This window comes from Volvox carteri (assembly GCF_000143455.1).
Source record: "Volvox carteri f. nagariensis unplaced genomic scaffold VOLCAscaffold_16, whole genome shotgun sequence".
NCBI lineage: Eukaryota > Viridiplantae > Chlorophyta > Chlorophyceae > Chlamydomonadales > Volvocaceae > Volvox > Volvox carteri.
The window spans coordinates 2,009,341-2,031,900 of NW_003307559.1; the positions used below are offsets into that span (position 1 = coordinate 2,009,341).

A 22,560-nucleotide genomic window follows, 5' to 3' on the forward strand; every position below is an offset into this window, starting at 1 on the left:
CGGTGCGGCCAGGCATGCAGCGTATTCACGGAAATCTTGCTCAAACAAGCGGGTGGTGGTGAAACAGCGTCAGGACGAGTAGACCAAAGCACAGAGATTCCAGGGAATAAGTACATTTATAATAACGCCCGGAAATATTTTGCCCTGGTCAGGGGACAGCCCAACGTTTCGGGTTCTGATATCTGGGTATTTGTCCAGGACGACCGGCGTGATTTACATGTATACAGTCCTACGCTGATGGCTATATGGTACCCGATATATCCGAGCCATAGGGTCGCCTTGCCTTCAGGACATCACAGAACTTGATGGACAACCGCCAACGGGGACAGTTGATCCGTACGAAGTTTCGGAGCAATTTCAGCTACTGAACGCAACCAAAGCGAAGTGTAATGAAGTTTCTGTTCGACCCATCTAAGGGATGCTGGACTATGTTGCTCAAGATACTGCAAGTTTACCATTGGATTTGAGTTTTTGTATTGGCCTTATTTGCCTTCTGTATGAGCCTACATTTCTTTTGTTTTTTGCAATTTAACACGAAAATCTAATAATGGAATCCTTTTCGAACACCTCAGTTGCTATCTCTGCGCCTGCTTAAAAATTACATTTGCGAGAGAGAATGTCAGATTCGGAGGAGGAGAGTCTTCCAAATGTACCGAATGTCCCACGGCAGAAACGATTTCGTTTTAAGACATTTGCGGAGCGGGTGTCTGAGGTGCGACGCCGCCGCCGTAGTCTCCCTTGGCGACAATATCTATCGCGTCAAAGCCATGTCTGTCGTTTCGAACATAGTCCGCATCGATAGCCGTTGCCTGTAGATACCCCTAAGCTTTATCTTGCGGGGATTAACAAACTGTCGGCGCCGTCGCATGCCGCTGTGCGGACGTCTTCGCCCGTGAAAACCTGTCCTGGCTAATAACCGCACATCGACAACCTCGCAGCTGTTTTCACGGGCGTCCCTTGAAGCTCTGCTGCGTTTCCGTCCTCCCCTAGGTTGAGGTCGATGTCTACAAGCGACTTGGGCCCGTCAAGTCGGAGCCGTCTTCGGGCTCATGGCTGGCAGACGGATTGGCGCATTGGAGAGAGTTAAATAGCGCAGCACACTTCCTGCAGGTGCGGCCATATTGCAGGGGGCGCGCCTGGTATCCTGGGCGGCCCCTTGTTTTGTCCCCATCCACTGCCTCTTCCCCCCCTTGCCTCGGGCACGGAAACTTTCCTAGCTCATTTCCCCTCGAGTACCCCTCCTTTCCCCTTTTCCCTGTCCATATGGGTCAAGGCAAGGCACCCTCTCAACCCATATGGTTTCCCTTATGGGGTCCTTTCTTCCACCTCTGCAACCCCGTTTCCGTTGTGCACAGCACATGGGCATCCATTTGCATCTGCATGAAGTTGTAAATAATACGGAATTGGCATCGGTCTCTATCATGGTTACCTAACTGCGCTCTCCTTTTACGGCTTTACACCATCGTCTGCATCCAGCACCATCATACCCGCAACGGCGCCCGTAGATCTAAGCCAGCTTATGATGCATCCCCATTTCGTTGCCCTAGCTTCATTCCTCTCCCATTGCAATACATTTACTCACACCCAACGCCGACGACCCCTAGGCCGCCGCGGAGGTTCAGCCGCTGAGTCAGTCGCTTCCGCTGCTGCTTCACCACAAAGATGACATTTTCCGCATCTTGCTGGGCTCCCTGGAGCCCTCAGCCCGTCTGTCCCTGCCAGCCCTTCTGGACTTGCTCTCCCGCCTAGCCCGCGACCTGCAGCAGCAATTTCTGCCGTTACTGCCCAAGGCAATACGGCGAATCGTACAGCTGCTAAACGGGGGCGCAGAACGTGAACCAGAGGTGCGGCAGCATGCAAGGGGACGGGGGGAACGTACAGCACCACAGGGGGTTGTACGGAAGGAAGAGCGGGCACCTATGGTGATTTGGGATTTGGGGGTTTCGGAACGTTGGTCTGGAACTCGTGACATGAAGAAGGAATGGACATCACGCCCCCTTCTCGTCACCGCTTTTTAATCTCGCCCAACCCACCCTCCATCACCACCCCGAAACAAACTTTGTACAGTCCTTGGAGGCCATCTTCACATGCGTGTCGTACATTTGCAAGCATCTCGTACGGCACCTGGCGGCGGACCTTCCGACAGCGTTGCGCGTGACGGCGCCGCTGCGTTACCATCACGCCGACTATGTACGGCAATTTGCGGCCCAGGCGGTTGGGTTTCTGCTGCGATCTGCTCCGAATGCTGCAGCCCTGCGGTCCGGTGTACGGGCCGTACTGGCTGAGCAAGCTGTACGACCCACTCCTGAACGAATCGATGGCGCTGGTGAGGGCAGAGAAATACGCGCGCACTGCATGTGGCTAGCAGAACAGAAACGAACACATGACTTTGTTGGAACAACAAGTCTGAAAACGAATTCCGGCATAGCTGATTTTTTACGAGATCCTTGCCAACCTACGTTACCGACAAACCGTTAACAACAAGCTGAGCTAACCAACTCAACAAACTAAGCTTGTTAATGCCTGATTATTCTCTTGGTCACAGGACTGTTATTGGCGGAGTCGGTCCTAGGTGTGTCCCACGGCCTCCACAGCCGTGCACCCCAAGTGCTACAGCTGCTCTTCAAGGAAGACCTGCTACAGCCTGGCGACCTGCGGCCCACCGCAGCCATGGCAGTGGGCAGCAGCAGCGCCGCTGCCGCTTCAGCGGAGCCGTCGCCGCTTCACCGCGTCGCCGTGAGCCAAGAGCAGCTACGCGCTCGGGCGGCCGCCGTCGCGAGGGTCGCGTTGGCGCGGCTTCTAGACCACCTCCGACGCGGCAAGGGAGAGGAGCTCTGGAATGCATTGCTGGGGGAGACGAATGCACGCCTTCGCGCGTTTGAGGTCCTTGCGGACGCGGCGGGTGCCAGCGGCAGCGCTGTAGCTGTCGCCGCTCGCAGCCTAGGCCGTGCGCTACTGCTTGTGGCTCAGGCTGTGGGGTACTTCAGGGGTAGCCGGGTAGAAACCTACAAGCCGCTGATGGAGCTGCTTGGCCGTCTGATGCAGCCCGCCGTGTGGATCCCCTCTACGGCGGCAGCGGCACCTGCAAGCGTCCTTCATCGTGGGGGAGACAGCTCCACAGACGTCATGTCCTCGCCTGGCGGTAGCGGCAGTAGTAGTAGCCCTGACGCCAGCCCCAGTCGCACTCCTGCTGCCGGTGTGTACAACGATGACGAGGACAGCTACGGCGACGATCTGATGGATGTGTCATTGTCGTACGCGGTTCTGGAGCTGGTGCGTGGCGTAGTGTATGGCCACTTGAAGGCCGTCGGCGCGAGCGAAGGGCCGGAGGTGCTGGGCCGCTGCGCGGTATCTTGGGCTCCGTGCTTCAGCCGGCCTCTGGCGACGGAGGCGCTGCCCTTTGTAAAGTCTCTGATGGTGCCGCCGGCGGGGCCGGAGATTGCACGCCTGTTTGCGCCGCAGATGATGGGCTGTCTGGGCCGCTTCATCATGGGGGTTGAAAGGCTACCGCCAGCTGAGCAGGAGCAGCAACTCGAGGAGCAGCCGCAATCCGGGCCGCAGCAGCGGGATGATGCGGGTTCGGCATTGCTGCTCCTGCGGGACCTGTGCGAGCTGCTACAGCAGGACTGCGGGCGACCCGTGGGCCTGCCGCTGCTGCTGACGGCACAGCCTCACGGTGTGCGCCTGGCGGCGCACGTGCGCGCTTTGGCGACGGGATGGCGACGGACGTCAGCGGGCGTCAACACAACGGTCACCATTGACCCACGGGTCGCTTCGGAGGCATGGGCCGCCGTGTCGCTGCTTAAGCATGCCTGCGAGAATGACTTGCAGGCTATCAGTATTTGTGAGCAAGTCCTGGACGCGTCGTCGTCGGCATTGCAGGATTTCGAAGTATCGGCGCAGCGGAGGCAGGCCAAGCGCCGGCGCGCGGACGCTGACAGCGCTCCTGCCGACGACGCTGCGGAGGCCAGCTTGCTACTACTACGCGCTACAGCCACGGAGTTGCTGGCGGAGCTGCTACAGCGGCAGCAGCAGTCTGAATTGCCGCTGTCGCTAGTGACAGCGGCGGAGACCACTTTAAACTGGGTCATGGATCGATTAAACCAAGGCCAACAGGACCGGGTGCAGCAGCAGGAGGGGCAGAAGGAAAAGGCAGAGGTCACGGCCGGATCGCCTTCTTTTGGCGCCGATTACGCCAGTATCCGGGCTGCAGGGTCGCTGCTGTCTGCCGTACGCGCTAGCGTGCACGGCAGCAGCGGTGGCGCTACCGCCATGGGCTCTGGCGCTATCCTCGACATGGCACGGGAGTTGCTGTCGGAATCACGGTTGCGGCAGTTGGTACGGCACCTGGCGCCGCTGCTGGCGCACGAGTCGCAGCCGCTGCGCGCGGCCGTACTGCGCCTGCTGTGCTGCTTTGATCAACCGACGCTCCAGATCATTGGCACCGAGACTAAGGAATCCACTGCAGTTTCCGAGGCTGTTGCGAAGCAGAAGCAACACAAGCAGCAGCAGAAACGCGAGCGGGGCGGCGACTCCGCGGCCTCTGCGGCCGGCTCAGGCGGCGGCGGCGGCAGCTCGGCGCCGCGATGTGACCTCCTTGAGGTGCTGTACGGCATCAACAGTCGGCCCTTCACAATTGAGAGTGGACGCAAGTGGACAGTGGCTATGGGTCGCCTGAAGACGTACCTGGAGTACAATCGGTGCGTGTTTGCATCTGTGTGTCAGTCTGCATGTAATGCAAGAACGTGCTTTTGTTTGTTTGTTCGTTTGTCTGTGAATGCCCAGTACTAGAAGGGCATTTTGAGGACGGACAAGGAAAGCAAGGAAAAGTGTGTGCATGCACCTGCAACCTTGGCATGGGCCATCAGCGGCAGAAGGTCACTGGGGGTTGGGAGATGAAGGGGAGAAAGCGTCACGAGCATCATCAGATGTATGTTCTAGATGTTTTTTCGTTGTGGCTTATGGGTGGTATGGTAATGATGTGACACCGGCTGACTTCATACTGCCTGACAGAATAACTTTAATGAGTGCTGTTCTGCTCTTTTCCCACTGCAGGATGAGGTGTATGTGTGTGTATGTGCGTCTGTGTCTCTTGCTAAGTATTGACCTTCATGCCGCTTCCAACACACATGCACATGCACACGCAGATGCACACATGGCTTTGGAAGTCGCTTTGGTGTCTTTGCTTCTTCTTCTTCTTCTTCTTCTTGCATCATTCGTGCAATCCCGGCCCTCTTCCCGGAACGCAGGATTCCAGAGTTCCTGGTCCCAGCCTTTGCGTACGGCATGGTGGGCGTGTTGTACATTCGCTTTAGCCCCCTCTGGCAGCCCGCCAGCCAGGCCCTTGCTGCGTGTCTGGAGTTTCGAGCGCAGGTGTGTGACGAGGTGTTCTTTCGGACCTCTAATAGAGGCTGATCCCACCAGTGTCTTTTTTATAAGTTTTGGTTTCTGCGTTTGCTTTCACATACGCATGCACAGCTCCTCCATTAAAGTTGTTTGGGTATGAGCGTAAATTGATGCACTGGCATTTCGGGAGGGGCAATGATCTGTTCGTCGTCATGTGTTCGCGCGCGAGTGTCTATGTGTGTGTGCGCGTGTGCATGTGTGTAATACACCTAGAGTTGCTCACCCTTCCAAGGTGCCAGCCATGATTACGTCATTGTACAAGTTCTGCAGTTATAACCTCCATGTCTTTGCCATCATCGCAGGAGTCATGGCCCATCGTGTTTTCCTTCCTGAAGTCCTCCCAAGATCAACTTCTCTCTGGAAACGTATCTTCCGCCGCTGTTGGCAGCGGGCCGTCGGCGGCGACTGGTGCCGGCCGCGGCGGCGGCCGCCGCCGCGGCCGCCATCACAGCAGCGCCGCCATCAGCGCGGCGATTACTGCCGTGCCGCTACGCGAAGAGCTGCCAGTGTCGCAGGATGCCTCGCGGATCGAGAAGCTGGATGAGCGTTACAACTCTGCCGTACGCGCGGGTACACCGCAGGCCACCGGCGGCGTGACGGATCCGCAGAACCGACTGAGCCACGTGCTGCGAGCTATGGCGGCGGCGCCGTACAGTACGGTTGAGCAACACTCCAGGGATTGGGTGCCGCTGTTCTTGGAGTACACTGCAGCACGTGGCAGTCACTTCGATGACGGCGAAGGTGATGTGGAGGCCGCCGTCACGGCTGCCCGCGCCGCCGCGGCTGTTGTAGAAGCACCGCCGCCAGCAGCTGCCGCTTCCACCATTGCCACAGCCGCTGTTACTCGGCCGCGCAAGAAACCACGCACAAGCGGAGATACCGGGCCGGCAACGACAGCGCCTCCTATGACCCATGGGTCAGTTGGCGGCCAGGAAGACGATGACGAGGAACTGAAACAGCGCCGGCAGTCCCACGCGTCTGCGGGCTGCTCTTCTGACGTCGCCGCCACCGCCGCCGTTATCACGGCCAAGCGGAAGCTGCCGAAAGGCAGGAAGGCTGCAGTTGCGGGGGATGCGGAGCCGCCCACGCCGCCGCCGCCGGAGGTGGCGGCGGCGGCAACAGCCGTGGTGGCGGCAACTGCTGCCGCTGGGCCTTCCGGCGTCAGCGTGCTGTCTCGCATTGGCGGCAAGACGTGGCGTGCGGGTTTATTGGACTGGCTGAAGCTGGTGGCTGGCTTGCGGGGCGTCCGGGGGTTGTATCGAAGTGAGGAGCTGCAGAGGGCGGTGTCCAGTCACCTGCTGGAGTCCGACTCTGGCATACAGGTGCGTACGGTGCGTCGTACACCGTACACCCTACTTGCGAAATACAGCACAGTAAGCTGACTATTTCTGCAGTTACAATCGCCGAATGCGTATATGAACCACGCGACCCTCCCTTCCTCTTTTCCATCTCCATGCATCTCTCATTCTCACCACCCATGTACGTGCTCGTACTTGGGTTGAATGGTCTTTCTTTCCGCGTTGAAGCTAGATCCTGTGAACATTTGATGTACCTTGGAGGATTTTTTAATCACCAGATTTCTCTCCCGCGTCCCCCTCTCGCACATGTTCACGATAAGCTTTACAGGTGGCGGCGCTGCGCTGTCTCCGGCCGTTCCGCTTCCGCTGGCTGCCCCCCGAGATGGCGGACCGCCTGGATCGACTGGCCGACGATGCCACATTGCGGGTAAGATTGTGTGGATTTCCAATGTAATGGAGTTTCTGAAACACCGGAACATCATATAATATCTTTTACCGTGTATGAAGGAAGCTCTCAACGGGACGAGGAAGGTTTTAACGGCGGGATATTGGAACATCGGAATGTTTTACTTTAGTGTCTCGGAAAAAGGTCAAATTAAAGGGTCATTTGCAGGTGATGATATCGTGGAAGAAGGGAGCAGCCCTGAGGACAACAGCCGGAATGTTTTTTCAGTCTTTCGAACCTCATCTCCGCCAACCTCTTCAATTCCGTTTCGAATCACAAGATCCTACAAAACGGATCTCCCATCGAAAACAACGCTGTCATTCAGGGCATCTCCCCTCCAAAATGACCCTCAACCGTGTTCCCCCAACTCAAGTACTTCTTCCTCCCACCCTTACCTGTAGGAAGAGCTTGCCATCTTCCCCGTGGCACCCGGTGCCGATGGCGGTGTGGGAGAAGAGGCTCGTCCCGGACTCATCCCCCTGCTCATCCGCATTCTGTTTCCAAAGATGCGGAAACGCAGCGGCCGACTGGGCGGTCGAGGCGCACCCGGCAGCGCCCGCGCCGCCATCCTCAACTTCCTCGCTAACCTCCGATCTGAGGAACTCCGACCGCTGTTGGAGCTTTTGTTGGAGCCCATGGCGGCGGCGTTTATGGCACCCGAGGAGGCGCCTGCGCTCCGTGCTGCCGCCGGAGCCGAGGACTTGAACCGCTACCGGTTGATTCCGCCACCTTGGTGGAGTGCGCCGATGCTGGGCCGTGGGGTGGGATGGTGGTTGGCGGCGGTGGACCAGGCGGCGCTGGATGCGCTGCCAGCTCGTCGCAAAGTGGGCTTCCTGAACGCATGTGAGTTTTCTCTTTTCTTGTGTTCGTTAATTATGTGAGCCGCGATTTTTTCTCGCGCGTGTGCGTGTGTGTGTTGTGTGTGTGCGTGTGTGTTTTGTGTGTGTGTGTGTTTTGTGTGTGTGTGTTGTGTGTGTGTGTGTTGTGTGTTGTGTGTGTGTGTGTGTGTCTAATGCTTATGGAGCTTGCAGGTTTGAGGAGCAGTTGTGGGTGAGGGCGAGGGACCGGGGTTAGCTGTCCGGGACCAGATCCAGGGGTTTTGCTGTGGAGGTATGGGTGGGTGGCGCATAAGACATCTGACATGTACTTTGGGTGGGTTACGGTGGGTTGGAAAATGTTGCGTGTTTGGCAACGGATCAGGTAAAAGCACAGTGGAGTTGTGGTGGTTTGAAAGCTTGCGTACGTGTTTGGAAACAGTTTCCCCATTCAAGAGTTTTATAACGTTTTGCAACGAAGTGAAGTCGCGTGTTCGAATCAAACCCCGCACCCCGCAGTTGAGGACCTGTTGTCGCATCTGGGCCACGGTTTGGAGCCGTTCCTGCCGGTAATGCTCGGCATTACGCTGCGATTGCTTACTACAGCCACCGCCGCAATCACGAATGCTCATGCCGCTGGCGGCGGCGAGGAGGAGGAAGGTGTAGGGGCGGCGGCGGCGCGGGAGTCGTTGACAGACGTACAGATGGCCGAACAGGACGATCGAGGAGACGGTGATGATGTGTCCGATGATGACGACGGCACTGATGACGATGATGGCGACGACGTGGGCGGCAGAAGTGGCGGCAGCAAGAACCAAGAGGCCGGCTCTAAAGCCACGGAATCTGCAGAGGAGAAGAAGGACAAGGTCAAGAAGAAAGACATCAGGAACAAGACAATGAAAGGCTCTGGAGCCTGTGAATTGGGAGCAGTTAAGCAGGCGGGTGCCGGGGGTAGCAACGCCGAGGCCAAGGGTGGCGTCGGCGGCGACGGCAACGATAGCAGCAGCGGTTCGGAAGGAGAGGAGGAAGAGGCAGCGGCGGAGCTGGGCCCCCTGGAGCGTCATCGCGAGGTTCGCTCCTCCGCGTTGCGGCTGCTGGCGCAAGTATGGCTGCGCTTTCCCGCCTCCACCTCGGCTGACTACAATGAGCTGTGGGACGTGTTTTTACCTGCCGTACAGCCGCTCATTCCGAGGCTTCAATTTGAGGCGGCAAGCAGCAAGTAAGGCACATGCGTCAGGCGCTGAGATCATCCCACACGTGACCCGCGGGTCTGTGAATACGCCCTGGCCTACTCCCCATCAGCAGCAGCACTCCTCTTTCACTGTTTCACTGCTGATATACACAAAACCATTCTGCTTGTGACCCGTCCCGTTTCCCCACATATGACGACTCTGCATATGACTTCCATTCCAGCAAAAAGAGATATCTATATTTTACACACACATACATCTTATGCGGATAGTTTCCCGTTGCGGTTTCCATCCGTTGCCTTAACATCCTCGTCGATGGTGTTGATGTTGTTAAGATGTTCGCGGCGGGGTTTGTCTTTGTCACATGTGGCCTTCAGGGAACCCCCGTTACTGGAGTGCGTCTTGTCCCTGTCGCTGAGTCCTGGCTTGGCGAGGGTGCTGGGCGACATGCCTTACGTACCCGACGCCACGCTGTCACTGGTCCGACCTGCCGCCTCAGCCGCCAGGGCGGCGGCAGCGGTCACGGCCACCGCCTCCAACGCCATCGATTACGATAAGGACAGCGACGAAGAGGAGGGTGGCAATGGGGGCGACCCACGGGTCTGTGGCACCGGAGTGGGAGCAGCTCCGGCGCGGGCGAAGGAGAAGTGGCGGGTGCAAGGCTTGGGCAGTAGCCTCATACGAGGGGTGGTCGCGATGCTGAGCTCCGGGAGATGCACGGAGGTCGTGAGGTAAGGCACAAAGGCAGAAGGGGCTTTGGGGGTATACGGACATTGGATTAGATTTTTGATATTTGGGCTTTGAGGACGTTCTGGGATATATATAAAAGGCAGGTATGGGGACGGGTGGGTTTGTCATTGCGCTTTGGATTTAGGGCGGTTATGGACGGGAATAGGGGGTCATGGAACGTACATAGGGGGGGGGAATAGTTGGAAAACGGAATTTACGATTCGCTTAGGTCGCATGCGTTTATGAGGGTTGGAGGCCCCGGGGTCTGGTGAGATGAGGGATTTTGGCGGAGAGGCACCAGGCCTAGCCATCTGTCGTACGCACCTGCCACGTGAAATGGTATTTGCCTTCCGAACGACAGGGCGACGGTGCTGGACGTGTTGGACGGGGTGCTGGGCTGCGGTGAGCGGCTGCTGCGTCGGATTTTGCTGCCATGCCTGCCTGACGTGCTGCGGGCGCTGCACTGTGTGATTGCGGAGAGCTGGCAGCAGCAGCAGCAGCGGCAGCTGGCTGGGAACGGGCGCGGACGGGTGAGGACTCGGGTTATGGGGAGGGGATTGCATTTGCTTGTGAGAAGAGAAGGCTGCGTTCGCGGAAGGGTTGAGGGGGTTGCGGATTTGGTTATGTGGCTGGGCCAGCCGAGATTGTGTCCGATGTGTTTCGATGTTGACCCTCAAGAAGCTACAAGGCGAGGAAACAGAAGGGCAGACTGCGGTAAAACTAGACGCTGCCACACGCAGCGGTGGCGTAGGATGATATGGCGGAATTGAAGTGCTACACTCAATACAACGCTGCGTGAAGTAGAAAAATTACGAATATACTTTTTACCTAGGCGGTGTATCATTGCTGTAGCCGCACCACGCCCAGAACTTGGGTGAGCACTTGTCGAGGAACCGGCCGCTGCTATCGAAGCTTTCACACTTTCGTATTTAACGCCCCAACGGTTCCCGCAATGCTCCCCGCAGCGCTGCAGTGCATGAAGGAACACGGTTAAACTTGGCTTGCTGCTGGATTCCACTGCTCTGCAAACTGCTTCGCTACGCTAAAGCATGTGATGTAATTCAAACCATACACACTTAACCAGTATACTTAAAAACTACAGCTACTCTACACTACACGATACTCACCACCGTTTGTTTTGCCGCGGTACACACAGGCCCGTCGTCGGCCGCCTACTTCCACTGCGCACCGGGAGTTGGCCATTTTGGAGCGGTTGGGTGGTTTCGTGACGGATTCGGAGCTGGCCAGGAGCCTGGCGGACTCCTTGGTGGCCCTGCTGACCCAGGCCGGTGAGTGGCGCTAGTGAGCGGCTGTTGGCTCGCTGGGGTGCTGGGGTGCGCAGTGCGGGTCGACCATGAGCGACACAGCAGCAGACACAGCAGCTAGGGTAATTTGTGCTGCCACAACAGCACCAGGGCCAATCAGACGGAAGGAGCAGCAGCTGCAGGCACAGCAGCAACAACCGCAACAGCAACGGTACCCTGTTCCGGTAGAGGGGCTTCCGCCTCCAGGTGCATGCGTGGACGTTCTTGCACCTGTGCGCGTAAGGGTGTGCACGTTTTTGCATATGTTATGATGTCCGAGCCACGAGAAGAGGGTAGATGATACCGGGACAACTTTTATATCGAAGCATGCTCCGCAGTCCAGCGACGTGGTAGAATTTTCTATTACATCCATCTGTATGCACGTGTGGAATGTTGACTGTGGGCACAAGCGCATGTACAACACATAAGGCTATGTGCCATCCTGGGCTATGATGATCTCTTTACATTATTTCACCGTTGTCTGAAAAAATGACACGTGATGAGAACTACTTCGAAGCAACCTTCTGAGCCCAGGACTGTGGGGCTTCCTAGTGCAGTTTCGCCTGTGGGGTCGTCACGGCTGCGACACCCCTCTCCCTTCCCTTCCTAGGTTTTCCACCCAACATTTCCTTCCTTGCTCCCCAGGCCGCGCGTCTGTTTCCCGCAGATGGTTTGTGTGCGTGTTGTAATGCGCCCCCCAAACCTCCCTTCATGGTGTGTACCTCGTACAAATCTCTTACACATGTCCTTCCGCTCGCCTGACGACCCTAGCGCCCGAACGCCATAAGCCAGCAAACCTCACCCGTCCTCGTTGCCGCTGCTGCTGTGCATAGCTTAAAACTTGAAACCCAAGCTTTGACTTCCGCATTCATCCTGCCTATTCCTATACCGTGTGGTTCCTAATACGGCTGCTGTTGCTGTTGCTGTTGCCAATCCAAGGTGCCCGCAGTGCGCGACAGCGTTCCTCTAGTAAGTCAGGCCGGCTGGACGAGGGCGGTATCAGCCGGGCGCTGGGTGCGCTGGCTGCGTTGTGGGGCCGGCTACGACTCGGAGACCTTCCTGAGGACGCCGTGGCGAGGTGCGTGGTGCCAGATAGAGAGAGATTAGATGCAGGTGGAATGGAGTTGTGCTGTTTATGCGCGATGATGCGTTCCTGCTGTCTACTTTTTGTGCTTGTTGCGTTTCGTGGAATTGTGTGGAAATGCAAAACAGGTCATCACAGAACTGTGTGCAGTGCTGTGCAGCACTCTGTGCCTGTTTGCCTGAGTACTGCATTTGGTGCGTTTTGGTCCTGTCGAGTGAATCCGTGGATCCGTGAACTGCTGTCCGCACCCGAACCAAGCATCGTGTAGTGTAAGCCATAAGATAAGGTTGGCCATGATTGGTACCGAGGTGAACTCCGTGCCACACCGGCCTGGCAGCACCATGTGACCAGCGACGCGGTCCACGTCGTGTTGTTACGTTTCTTGTGTTGGTCTTGGGGGGTTGGGGGGACGTTGGTACTTGTTGGCGCGTGGAGAGGGACGCACAGAAGAGCGGGCTTGACGACGCAGTTGGGAATCCTTAAAGGCTGCAAGATCCCTAGAGGGAGGTGCAATGATGAGTTTCAAGATATTTCACTGTTGTCTGGAATTGAGACGTGATAAAAAAATCGCACTTACACCGAAACTCCTCCTTAGTACCTTCAGGCCACGCCCTTGCGTTGCAAACACCCTTCACAAGTCTTATTTCCGAAGTCTATTTGATTTGGCACCTCCTTTTTATCTAAGCGTAAAGCGTAAGTCAATACCTCTGTGTGTAAATCTGGTTCAAGCTCTCTTCTAGTGTTTACTTGCACGACCGAAGGTTGCCCGGATTGAGCAATGGCTCCGCATGCGCGTCCCCCCTTGATGTACTTTAACGACGTCTTTCAGCCGCTTAGGCGACGCTCATGTTGGCATTACGACTGGTTCTATATGAAGCTAACGGAACAGTGGACTTATGTGCGCATGTGTGCGCCATAAGGCTATGCGGCATCCTGGGCTATGATGATCTTTTTACATTATTTCACCGTTGTCTGAAAAAATGACACGTGATGAGAACTACTTCGAAGCAACCTTCTGAGCCCAGGACATGAAAACGGCGCACATGAAAACGTACGCATGCACAAGAAATCTGAAGCTCATGGTGGTCATGGCACTTCCCGATTGCCTTTTGAATTCGCGCGTAACAAACTAGTATTTGTGCAAAATCCTGTGATTTCTGTACAGGTACTGCGAGGCAATGTCCATGTGGGCTATCCGCCTGACAGCTCGTGACGCGCGCGCGCAGCTGGCGGCGGCGTACGGTGCGGTCGCGAGGTTGCTGCCGCACATGACCCGCACAGCGGCGCTGCTGACGGAGCTGACGGCCTGGTCACCGGCGGCACTCGACGAGGTCGACTACGACCGCCGTCTGGCGGCGTACGGCAGCCTGACGGCAGCGGCATGGGGTGACATGGACCGTTTGCAGGCGCTGCCGCTGTTGCTGACGTCCTTGTACGATTTGCGCAACGCTAGCGATTTGGCGCTGCGTCAAGCGGCGGCAGCGGCGTTGGGTAATTTGGTGGAGGCGCTGGCGGCGGCGGAGGCCTCTGCCGACATGGGCACTGGAGCTGGAGCGGCGGTGGACCCGCCAGAAAGCCTTCTTCGCCTGACGGGCCGAGTCTTGTACCCGCAGATCAAGAGCCAGCTGTGCTCGCCCAGTTTGGCGGTACGGCAGGAGCACCTGACGCTGCTGCGGTCGCTGGTGGTGGCACTGCCGCGCCGGTTTGATGTCCTCACGCCGTTGCTGAGTGACGATGTGGAGACGGATTTCTTCCACAATGTTGCGCACCTGCAGAGCCACAGGTGGGTCGGCGGGCGGGTGCATGGATGGGCCGCCATGCAAGTCCCGGTGCAAGACTACCAGGTACCTTGACGGGGCAGGAGCTGATGTGCAAATGGCCGGGGAGATTTGGATTAGCTGGTCGTACAAGTATTGGCATTGTCATGTTTGTTTCATCGCTGTTGGGAGCTATGTCTCCAGACTTCGGGCATGGTATCATAAGGGGGGCACCGGTTCGAATCTTGTTCAAGACAGATATCCTGACATGATGTTACGAGATGTGCACATTTAGGACTGGTATTCATGTAACGAGAAGCGCTTGCTTGGCATATGATGATCTATCAAAATTGTGACAATGGAAAATGATCCATTAAAGTACAGTGAAAATCAAAATCTCTGATGCCTTGCAAGGTGATTTCTTTATACACAGTGGACAGGATTTTACGGTCTGCCGTGTAGAGGAGAAACTTGCGCTGTTCCAATGTATTCCTCTGAGGACCTCGCTGGCGCATAAACCGAACCTCTCGCAACACTGTATGTGTGGCCCAATGGCAACCCCCGCAAACTCGCAACCGACCAGGAGCACACCTCTTACCTGCTCGGCACAGCTCTAGCTGCTACGGGATAACCCCTTCTTTTTGGACATGAGGACGGCCCGGTACCGGTGTGGTGTGATAACGAAGGCTCAGCGGGGATGCTGGGAATCAAGCACCATGGACAACCGAACTCAGTTAGGGACACAACTACGAGGTCGCCTAACTGTCGCCATGCATGCTGCAGGCGCACAACTGTCGTCAGAGTACAACTTTGGCACGATTTACGTATTGTGCTTTTTGTAGCTTTTTGTAGTTTCATCCAAATTTAACTTAATGTCTGATACCCCTCCCTACACCCCGCGCCTCCTCCAGGCGCACGCGAGCCCTAACGAAGCTGACCAAGCTACTCAAGACTCAACAAGCCGCGACGACTACTAACATGGCAACTTGTACACCCAGTGCCGCCTCGCCAGCGGCGGTAGCGGTGGCGCCGCCATCACTCCTGGGCCGCTGCCTTATGGACGTCATCGTGCCCTTACTCCACCAGTTCATCGAAGAGGGCGCCGGTGGCGGCGGCGGCGACATACGTGCGCACGACAAGAAACAGTCTGACGTGGACAAAGAAGCGAACGTTACCGACGCCGCCATCACGGCGCTGGGCGCGGTGGCAGCGACGCTGCCATGGCCGCAGTACGAGCAGCTCTTGAACCAGTTTATGCGGATGATGCGAACACAGCCCGCCAAGCCCCTCATCCGAGCGGTGTGTGCCATCCTCGACAATTTCCACTTCCCTCTTCCAAAGGAAGATGGTGGGGAGGAGATGGAGGAGGAGAAGAACGGCGGTGGGGGCCAGGGGGCTGCTCAAAACCAGGACGACGAGGCAGATGAGGACGACGTGGCGGCCGCGGTGGCAGTGTACGACGCCGCGACGGAGGCTCGTGCCGTACAGCGTTCCCTGTTGGTGCGTGTTCTGCCTGCGCTGCATGAGCAACTGGTGGAGCGGAAGCGAGGTGACGATGAGGAGGCGGCGTCGGTCCGGGCGCCGGTGGCTTTGGCGCTTGTGAAGCTGCTCAAGCTGCTGCCGCCGGCGGCGGAGCGTGCAGAGCTTCCTCGCGCTCTGCAGGTGAGCCCCCTCGCGGGTCGTACTTCAGCGGGGTGTCTGTGCAGTGCAGCACTGGATGAGGGGGTGAACAAGGTCCAGTGTTGGGGGTTGTTCCTACGGCCTTGCCGGGGATGGCAATAGGGGATACAACTTTGGAAGGGTCTTAAGGAGAGGTGTTGTAAGGACCCCTTGTTACGTCCACTTGTTACAATACAAGCTGTTCTGCACGAGAAAATGCCTATGGGCTTTGCATTACAAGGATGTTTGGGTTTAGGACGGGTCTGTCCGGGTTTGGAAAAGGATTGACCGGGCTAGGAAGTGGTTCCCCCCATGCGCGTCTCTTAGCTGCCTCTTCGTCGTACCATGCGCCTGGGGATTATCCTTCCTGGCTTCTCTCCCGGCTCTCCTTTGGGGGCATTCTTCCTGCAGGGCGTCGCCAACTTATTGAGATCAAGGATTCAGCGCGTTCGCGATGACGTACGTGCCGTACTGGTCTCCATGATGGCAGAGCTTGGGCCGCGCTACCTGCCGTACGCCTGTCACGTGCTTCGTGCATCCCTGCCGGACCGCGGCTTTACAGCACACGTGATCGGCTATACATTGCATGCCGTACTCGAGGCCGTGGTTAAGGTAGCGCATGGCGAGAGCGCGGCGGCGGCGGCGGCAGCGGCGGTAGCGGAGCCCGCAGGCGGCGGCGACGACGCGGCGCCGCAGGGATACGACGTGGATGACGAGGACGGGGGTGCTGAGGGCGGCGGCAAGGAGGAGGAAGATGATGGCGGCGGTGTGGGGTTTTTGGACGAGAGTATTGAGCTGTGCCTGCCGCTGATCGAAGCAGATCTCTTTGGGGAGGTAAGCACGGCTATGACATATGACGACCCCTGTCCCTCGCGTTGTAAGCATTCACTTAAGCCCCTTGTCTTTTAGGGTCTTGCTTGTCAGCAGCTTCCAACCGCCGGAGTGCATCTTGGAGCGATGCCTCTCTACTTTTCTACTATCCCCGCTGCGCTGTCGACACATTTTTCTTCTTGCGCTTTCTCCTTCTTGTTACCTCCTTCCCGCTCCCCCCCAAGCCTCTGGACGACGTCACGACTTTTGAAGTCTTGAACCCCAGAACCTCTTGACCCACACGAGCCCCTGATTAACCTAACCGTTGTGATGTACGACCTGGACGACCCATGGGTCATGATTGCAGGTTTCGGAAGCCAAGGAAGTGACTACCTTTGCCGCTCAGTACAAGGAAGCCAAGCGTTGCCGTGCCAATGAGGCCTACCAGCTGCTCGCCTCCGGCATCACCTTCTCCACCCACATGCGTTTGCTGCTCAGCCTTGTCACCGATAGGCTCCATCTCGCGGGCCAGCCGACAATTAGGGCCAAGCTGACACAGCTGCTCCAGTTCGCTGCACGCGGCTTGAGGACCAATCCCACAGCGGGACCAAAGCCGGTGGGTGGTGCTGCGGGTTGGAATGGGGCCTAGGGCTGGTTGCGGTGGCCGGTTGGGGCAGATGAGGCACCGGTAGGGGATGGGATGGTCGCGGAGAGCCGGTGTCTTTTTTCCCTTTTTTATTCCTTTCACCCTCTCTAGATCGCCCCAGGCCCATCCTTAAGATTCCTCCCTGTTACCTTTGGTTACTAGATGAGAGTTTTTAGGAGTGTTTTTTGTACACTATGTGGGTTTGGGTTTTTTTCCCTTCAGTCCCTGAAGTTTTGTCTTTTGCGCAGATTATGGCTCTGGTGGTGGGAATTATGGAGGGTTGCCTCTCCAGGGAGGAGGCCGCACGGGCCCGCGCCAAGGCCGCCGTCGGTCCCGCCGCCAGCGCCGCCGCCGGGCTGGCGCCTGCAGCTGCGGCTGTGGCAGCGGCTGCTGCCGCCGCCGCTGGTGCTGCCGGCGACGAGCGCGCCGCTCTCCATGAAACCCTCATTCTTGAGTTTTGCTTGACACTGCTGCACAGCGGCGTCAAACGTGGCGCCCTGACGGGCCGGTCCCCGGAGCTCATGGTGCTGCTAGATCCAGCGTTGCCGTTGCTCGTACGATCGCTCCGAAGCCGTCACGCTGGCTGCGTCAGCCTTGCGTTGCGCACGCTGGCGCATGTGGTTCCGCTGCCGCTACCATCCATGGCAGCGGCGGCGCCCTCCGCCGGCGCCGCGCTGACGGCGCTGCTGAAGAAGGTCCCTAACATTCGTCACCCCATCGCACAGGAGTGCTTCCGACTCCTGGCGGCGCTTCTCCGTGATTGCGACGCCTACCAGCCCACAACTGCCCAGCTGCGATTTCTGCTTCGTTGGGCCTTCGAGGACCTGGGCGACGCGGGCGCACAGCCGACCTCGTTTGCGCTGCTGCGCGCGTTGCTCGGCCGACGTGTCATCGTACCGGAGGTGTACGACGTGATGGATCGTGTGCAGCAGATTATGGTGCGCAGCCAGGCGGCACCTGTACGGACCGCCTGTGGGGTGGCACTGCTGCAGTTTCTGTTGGATTTTCCATTGGGACCCCAACGGTTGCGGCAGCACGTGGGCTTTTTGTTGGCGAATTTGGAGTACGAGTACGAAAGCGGGCGACTGCAGGTTCTGGACATGATGGGGCAGGTGGTGGCTAAATTTCCCCAGGAGGTGCTGCAGGTGGGGTGAGCGAGGCTGGACTCGGCTGGGCTGGGCTGGGAGGTTTTACTCTCGTTTTACTCAAAAAATGGCAACAAGTCATCATGCAGTCGGTCAACCGTTGACGTGCAAAGCACCAGTTCGCTGTAATCCAAAACGAGGTGGTGGGGGTGAAGGCGGGGGCGCTGGTTAAGGGAAAGGGGGAAAGGGCGGCCAGAACAATTTACGGATGTTTCACGATATCGAACTTGGCGGCCAGCCGGCCCGTCGACCTCCTCCCAAATGACCTCTGTGCGAATGGACGCTGCCATGGTCGTTCCACCTTACACATATTTCTGCACGATATCTGTTATGATTGTAATATGTTCTGATGGGTCTTTGCACCGGAAATGCCGCAGGCTCAGGCCGATGTGCTGCTGATGCCGCTCGTGGTGCGCCTGGTCAGCGACTCGTCTGCCAAAGCCCGCGCTGCCGCCGGCGACGTCCTGAGGTCCCTCCTCCTCCGGCTGGAAGCGGAGCATCTGAACAAGGCGGTCAGCTACTGCCGCGCGTGGCTAGAGAGGGGAGGAGGTGGCAGCGGAGGCAGCGCGCAGGACGCGGTGTTGCGGCGCGCAGCGGCGCAGACGCTGGGCATTGTAGCGGAGGTGGAGGGGGCAAAGTTCGCGAAGCGGTTGGCGGAGGTGGCGCCCGGGGTGTTGAGGATTTTGGAGCGCCAGGTGAGCTCTAGGTTTGCACCACATGGTACCATATGATGCCGGGACGGCTCTATCCTCCCCTTCCCTTTAATAACATTGGACACATATTGACCGACCGACCCCTTCGCAGACGCCATAATAGCATAATGCTATACCGAACCGGTCGCACAAAACCTTCCGATATTTCTTTGGTTGGCTGGTGGCCCCTACACGGTGCACCGCCGTTTCCTGTCTTAGGATAACAAGGGTTTTGCATTTGGGGGGCTGTCGTGTTCTTCTTCCGATATGAAGCGTTAATTACGTCGTCATGCACCTTCTTGTGCTCAGTGCTCCTCGCACGCCCTCGTTCATTCGTCGGTTTATTCAGGTGGCCTTGGGTGCTGACGGCGGTGAAGAAGACCCATGGGTCACGTCACTCGACGAGGAGTCCGCAGACGCTGAAGCTGCGTGCCCGGGCTGGCAGGAGGCCTACTACTGCCTCCTATTGCTGGAGAAGGTGGCGGCGCAAGCGAGCTCGGCGTTGGCGTGGCCCACGGGTCGGGCCCCGGCGTCAGCCGCTGCCCCGCCATTGGTTCCGGAGCTCTGGGAGGCTACTGTAAGGCTGCTGCTGCATCGTCACATGTGGGTCCGCAAAGCAGCGGCTCGGCTGGTAGGGTACGGTCTGGCGGCGCCGCGGGTATGCGGGGGCCTTATGGCGGCGCGGCCGGGCCGTGCGGGGCAGCTGGCGTTTGCGTTTTTCCTTCAGCTCGAGTGTGAGGCGGCTGATGAGCCGACGTGCCTACAGGTGAGCAGGGCTGTGAAGTGGAAGGGAAGGGGACGAAGGGAAGATGAAGTGGGATGGAGAAACGGGGTGACATTGGATGACCGAACTGGAAGTATGCAGGTTAGCAGTTTGGGGTGGTTGGGATGTGTTGGCGCATGACCGTTTTAGCCGTTACGCCGAACACGAAGGTCGTACCTGCTGAAACCTCACCCCACCGATTTGGAGTTGATCAGCTTAGGCTCCCATGGGCTTGAATGGACGCGCCTGTAAGCGTGATGCATGGGAGCCATGCAGCTAAAACCCCAGTGTAAGCAGGTCAGAGGCAAGGTGACCCCCTCGTCCTCACGCCACGCACAGGCTGTCAAGTGTCTCGTTAGTCTCTCCGTACATCTCCAAAGCGAGTCCGTCGAGTCAATGCAGCACCAGGGGAATCAGGAACCTAACGGTCAGCCGTCCCGAAAACGGTCACGAGTTGTCATCGCGGATGCTTTGGATCCTGGTTCCGGAGCTACCGGGGCCAACGGCTCAGCGGCCCCACATGGCATGGCCGCGGAGAGGCGCGGGGAAAATACGGATGACGATGATGACGGGGAGGATGGCGTGGACGAGGGCAGGGAGAAGCGACGGCGTAGGAGCCATGGTGGTGTTGGTGGGGATGGGGAGGGTGACGAACACGAGGACGTTGAAGAGGAAGACGGTGGGGTCGGGGAAGCTGCTGCCGATAGGGAAATGGTTGAAGAGGAGGAGGATGCGGCGGGTGCTGCTGCCGCAGAGGCGGCAGATGACGCTGCAGACGACGAGGTTGATGGCATCAGCATGGCGACGCAGGTGCAGCGGCGTGCCTTTACACTGCGTGGCCTCGTACGGCGCATGGCTCGCCTCGCCGATGACGCCCGGTGGACTCGTACCCGGCAACGTGCCGCCGGACTGCGCTGGATTGCAGCCGCCGCGTCGGCCTTGGGCGCCGAAGCCATCGCACCGCATTTGCCAGTCTTGTTGAGGCCGCTGTATCGTATTTCGGAAGCCGCGGCTGGCGAAGCCGCGGCACGCCACAGTGGCGTGACTGCCGCTGCAGGCAACAGCCGGGTGCCGGAAGATGTACGACAGCTGGCGGAGGAGGTGATGGCACATTTGCGAAGCCTGGTGGGCAGCGAGGTGTTGTTGGCATCGTACAATGCCGCGAGGGAGCACGTCCGCGGGCTGCGTGCGGAGCGGAAGCGGCGTACGGCAATGCGTGGCATGCTGGATCCTGCGGCAGCGGCGTCGGCGCGGTTGCGGCACAATGCGAGAAAGGCCGAGGGTCGCCAGCGTAAACTGGAGTTGATGAAGCGGGAGCGGAGCGCAAGGCAGTTGAAGCAGGCTGGGAGGCGGCGTGGTGGCGGCGGTGGCAGCGGGAAGCGGCCGCGCAGTAGCTAGGAGTGTGGCCGAAGGACGGCACTGTAGGCATCGTCTAAGTACTTAGCGCGACAGTTGTCTTGGCAGGCCGGTTTGGCATTAGCACTGACGGTGACGGCGTGGAGGAGGCTGGGGCCCCGCACGCGAACAGAATCCATCCAATCATATCTGTTTTGGATGCAACGTTTTCCATGTACATGAAGACTCAACAAGACTTCTTTCCATACTTCTCGGAGATGTCGTTCCTTCCACATTAGTTTATCTTGGCAGCAAATTAGATGGTGTGGGTGATCCAGTGCATGAAAAGGACTTTTAATATTGCAATTGCTGCAGCTACACTATATGTACTGGCTGGAGTGACGGACGACAGAGAGAGACGTCCAGGCTAAAGCTAATAACGAAAAAGTTGTGTGGCTGGTCGCCCTGGCTGGTCAGCTATTGTTGTTACAGAGTGGGAGGCTTCTGGGCCACTTGAATTCATGTCACGCCTACGATCAATCACCATACAGCACCATCCACCATTACCACACTGTACTCCGCCACACGAACTGCAAGTCCAAGGCGGTTGATCTTGCCTTCTAGGATCCCTCCTCATCCAGTCACCCGAACATTCGCTGAGACAGAGGGTTCAGCAATCGCCACCAATCCAGCGTGCGAATCTCGGTCCATCAACTGTGACCTCAACTCACATCTCAGCAGCTAGCCATATCTCACGCTCCCGACAGTGTCGGGGGTCTCCCCAGGAATCGAATCAAGGAATCTGGTCAGCTATGATAAGCCGAACGGGTATGAGGCCGGGGGTGGCCGGGGAGGGAAGGAACGGGGAAGGAATAGGGATAAGCGGCACCGGAACAAGCTGATTCGCTTCCCGTCGTCGCCTGCCCCTACCTCTACTCAGACGCAGAGCCTTACTCTTCTCTAGGCATGCGCGCATAGCGGTAACACTCCGATGGTATTGCGTCCAGTCCTGGGGCCTTACAGTTAGGCAGCCGGTCTACAGCACGTGCGACTTCCTCCAGTGTGAAGTGTGGGTCTAGGATTTCTGCTGCCTGCGCAGTCCTGCCCAAAACCGAGTGGGATGTCCGCCTTCCTGTCCCTCTAGGTGTTGTTAATGAAGTCCAAAAGCCGTTCCGCGCCATCAGCCCCCCTCTCCCCCACACCTGCATTTAACATCAAAGCAAAGTTATCCCTGAAAACCTCAATATCACTTATCGCACATCGTCCTCTCACTTCCCTCCCAAAGCCCGCCACAAAGCTCGTTGATCATGCCCACACTTGGCTACGAAATGTCTCATCCTGCCCTCCCGTGTGCTGCCTTCGCGTGCCTTTTTGTACATCTGGTTACGTTCCGTTGGGCTCTAGCTGCTGCCCGGTACTTGAGGGGCTCACTGATTGGCGGGAACTAGCTCATGCATGGATCAGCCGGCAGGCCCTACCGGC

General features: G+C 57.9%; 1 protein-coding gene across 1 annotated transcript; it reads left to right on the top strand.

Moving 5' to 3' along the window:
- Window positions 1-616: 616 nt before the first annotated feature.
- VOLCADRAFT_104545 (uncharacterized protein) lies at window positions 617-21,141 on the top strand (the record flags this gene model as incomplete). The annotated part of the gene is made up of 23 exons (XM_002949868.1): window positions 617-712; window positions 991-1,110; window positions 1,605-1,844; window positions 2,068-2,326; window positions 2,546-4,700; window positions 5,148-5,373; window positions 5,709-6,728; window positions 7,033-7,131; window positions 7,551-7,992; window positions 8,484-9,183; window positions 9,661-9,885; window positions 10,245-10,413; window positions 11,040-11,172; window positions 12,127-12,265; window positions 13,437-14,054; window positions 14,940-15,690; window positions 16,099-16,521; window positions 16,865-17,113; window positions 17,392-18,081; window positions 18,136-18,288; window positions 18,666-18,983; window positions 19,330-19,746; window positions 20,083-21,141. The coding sequence occupies 23 exons, from the start codon at window positions 617-619 to the stop codon at window positions 21,139-21,141; spliced, it is 10,701 nt and encodes a 3,566-aa protein (XP_002949914.1).
- Between the last annotated feature and the right edge of the window lie 1,419 nt (window positions 21,142-22,560).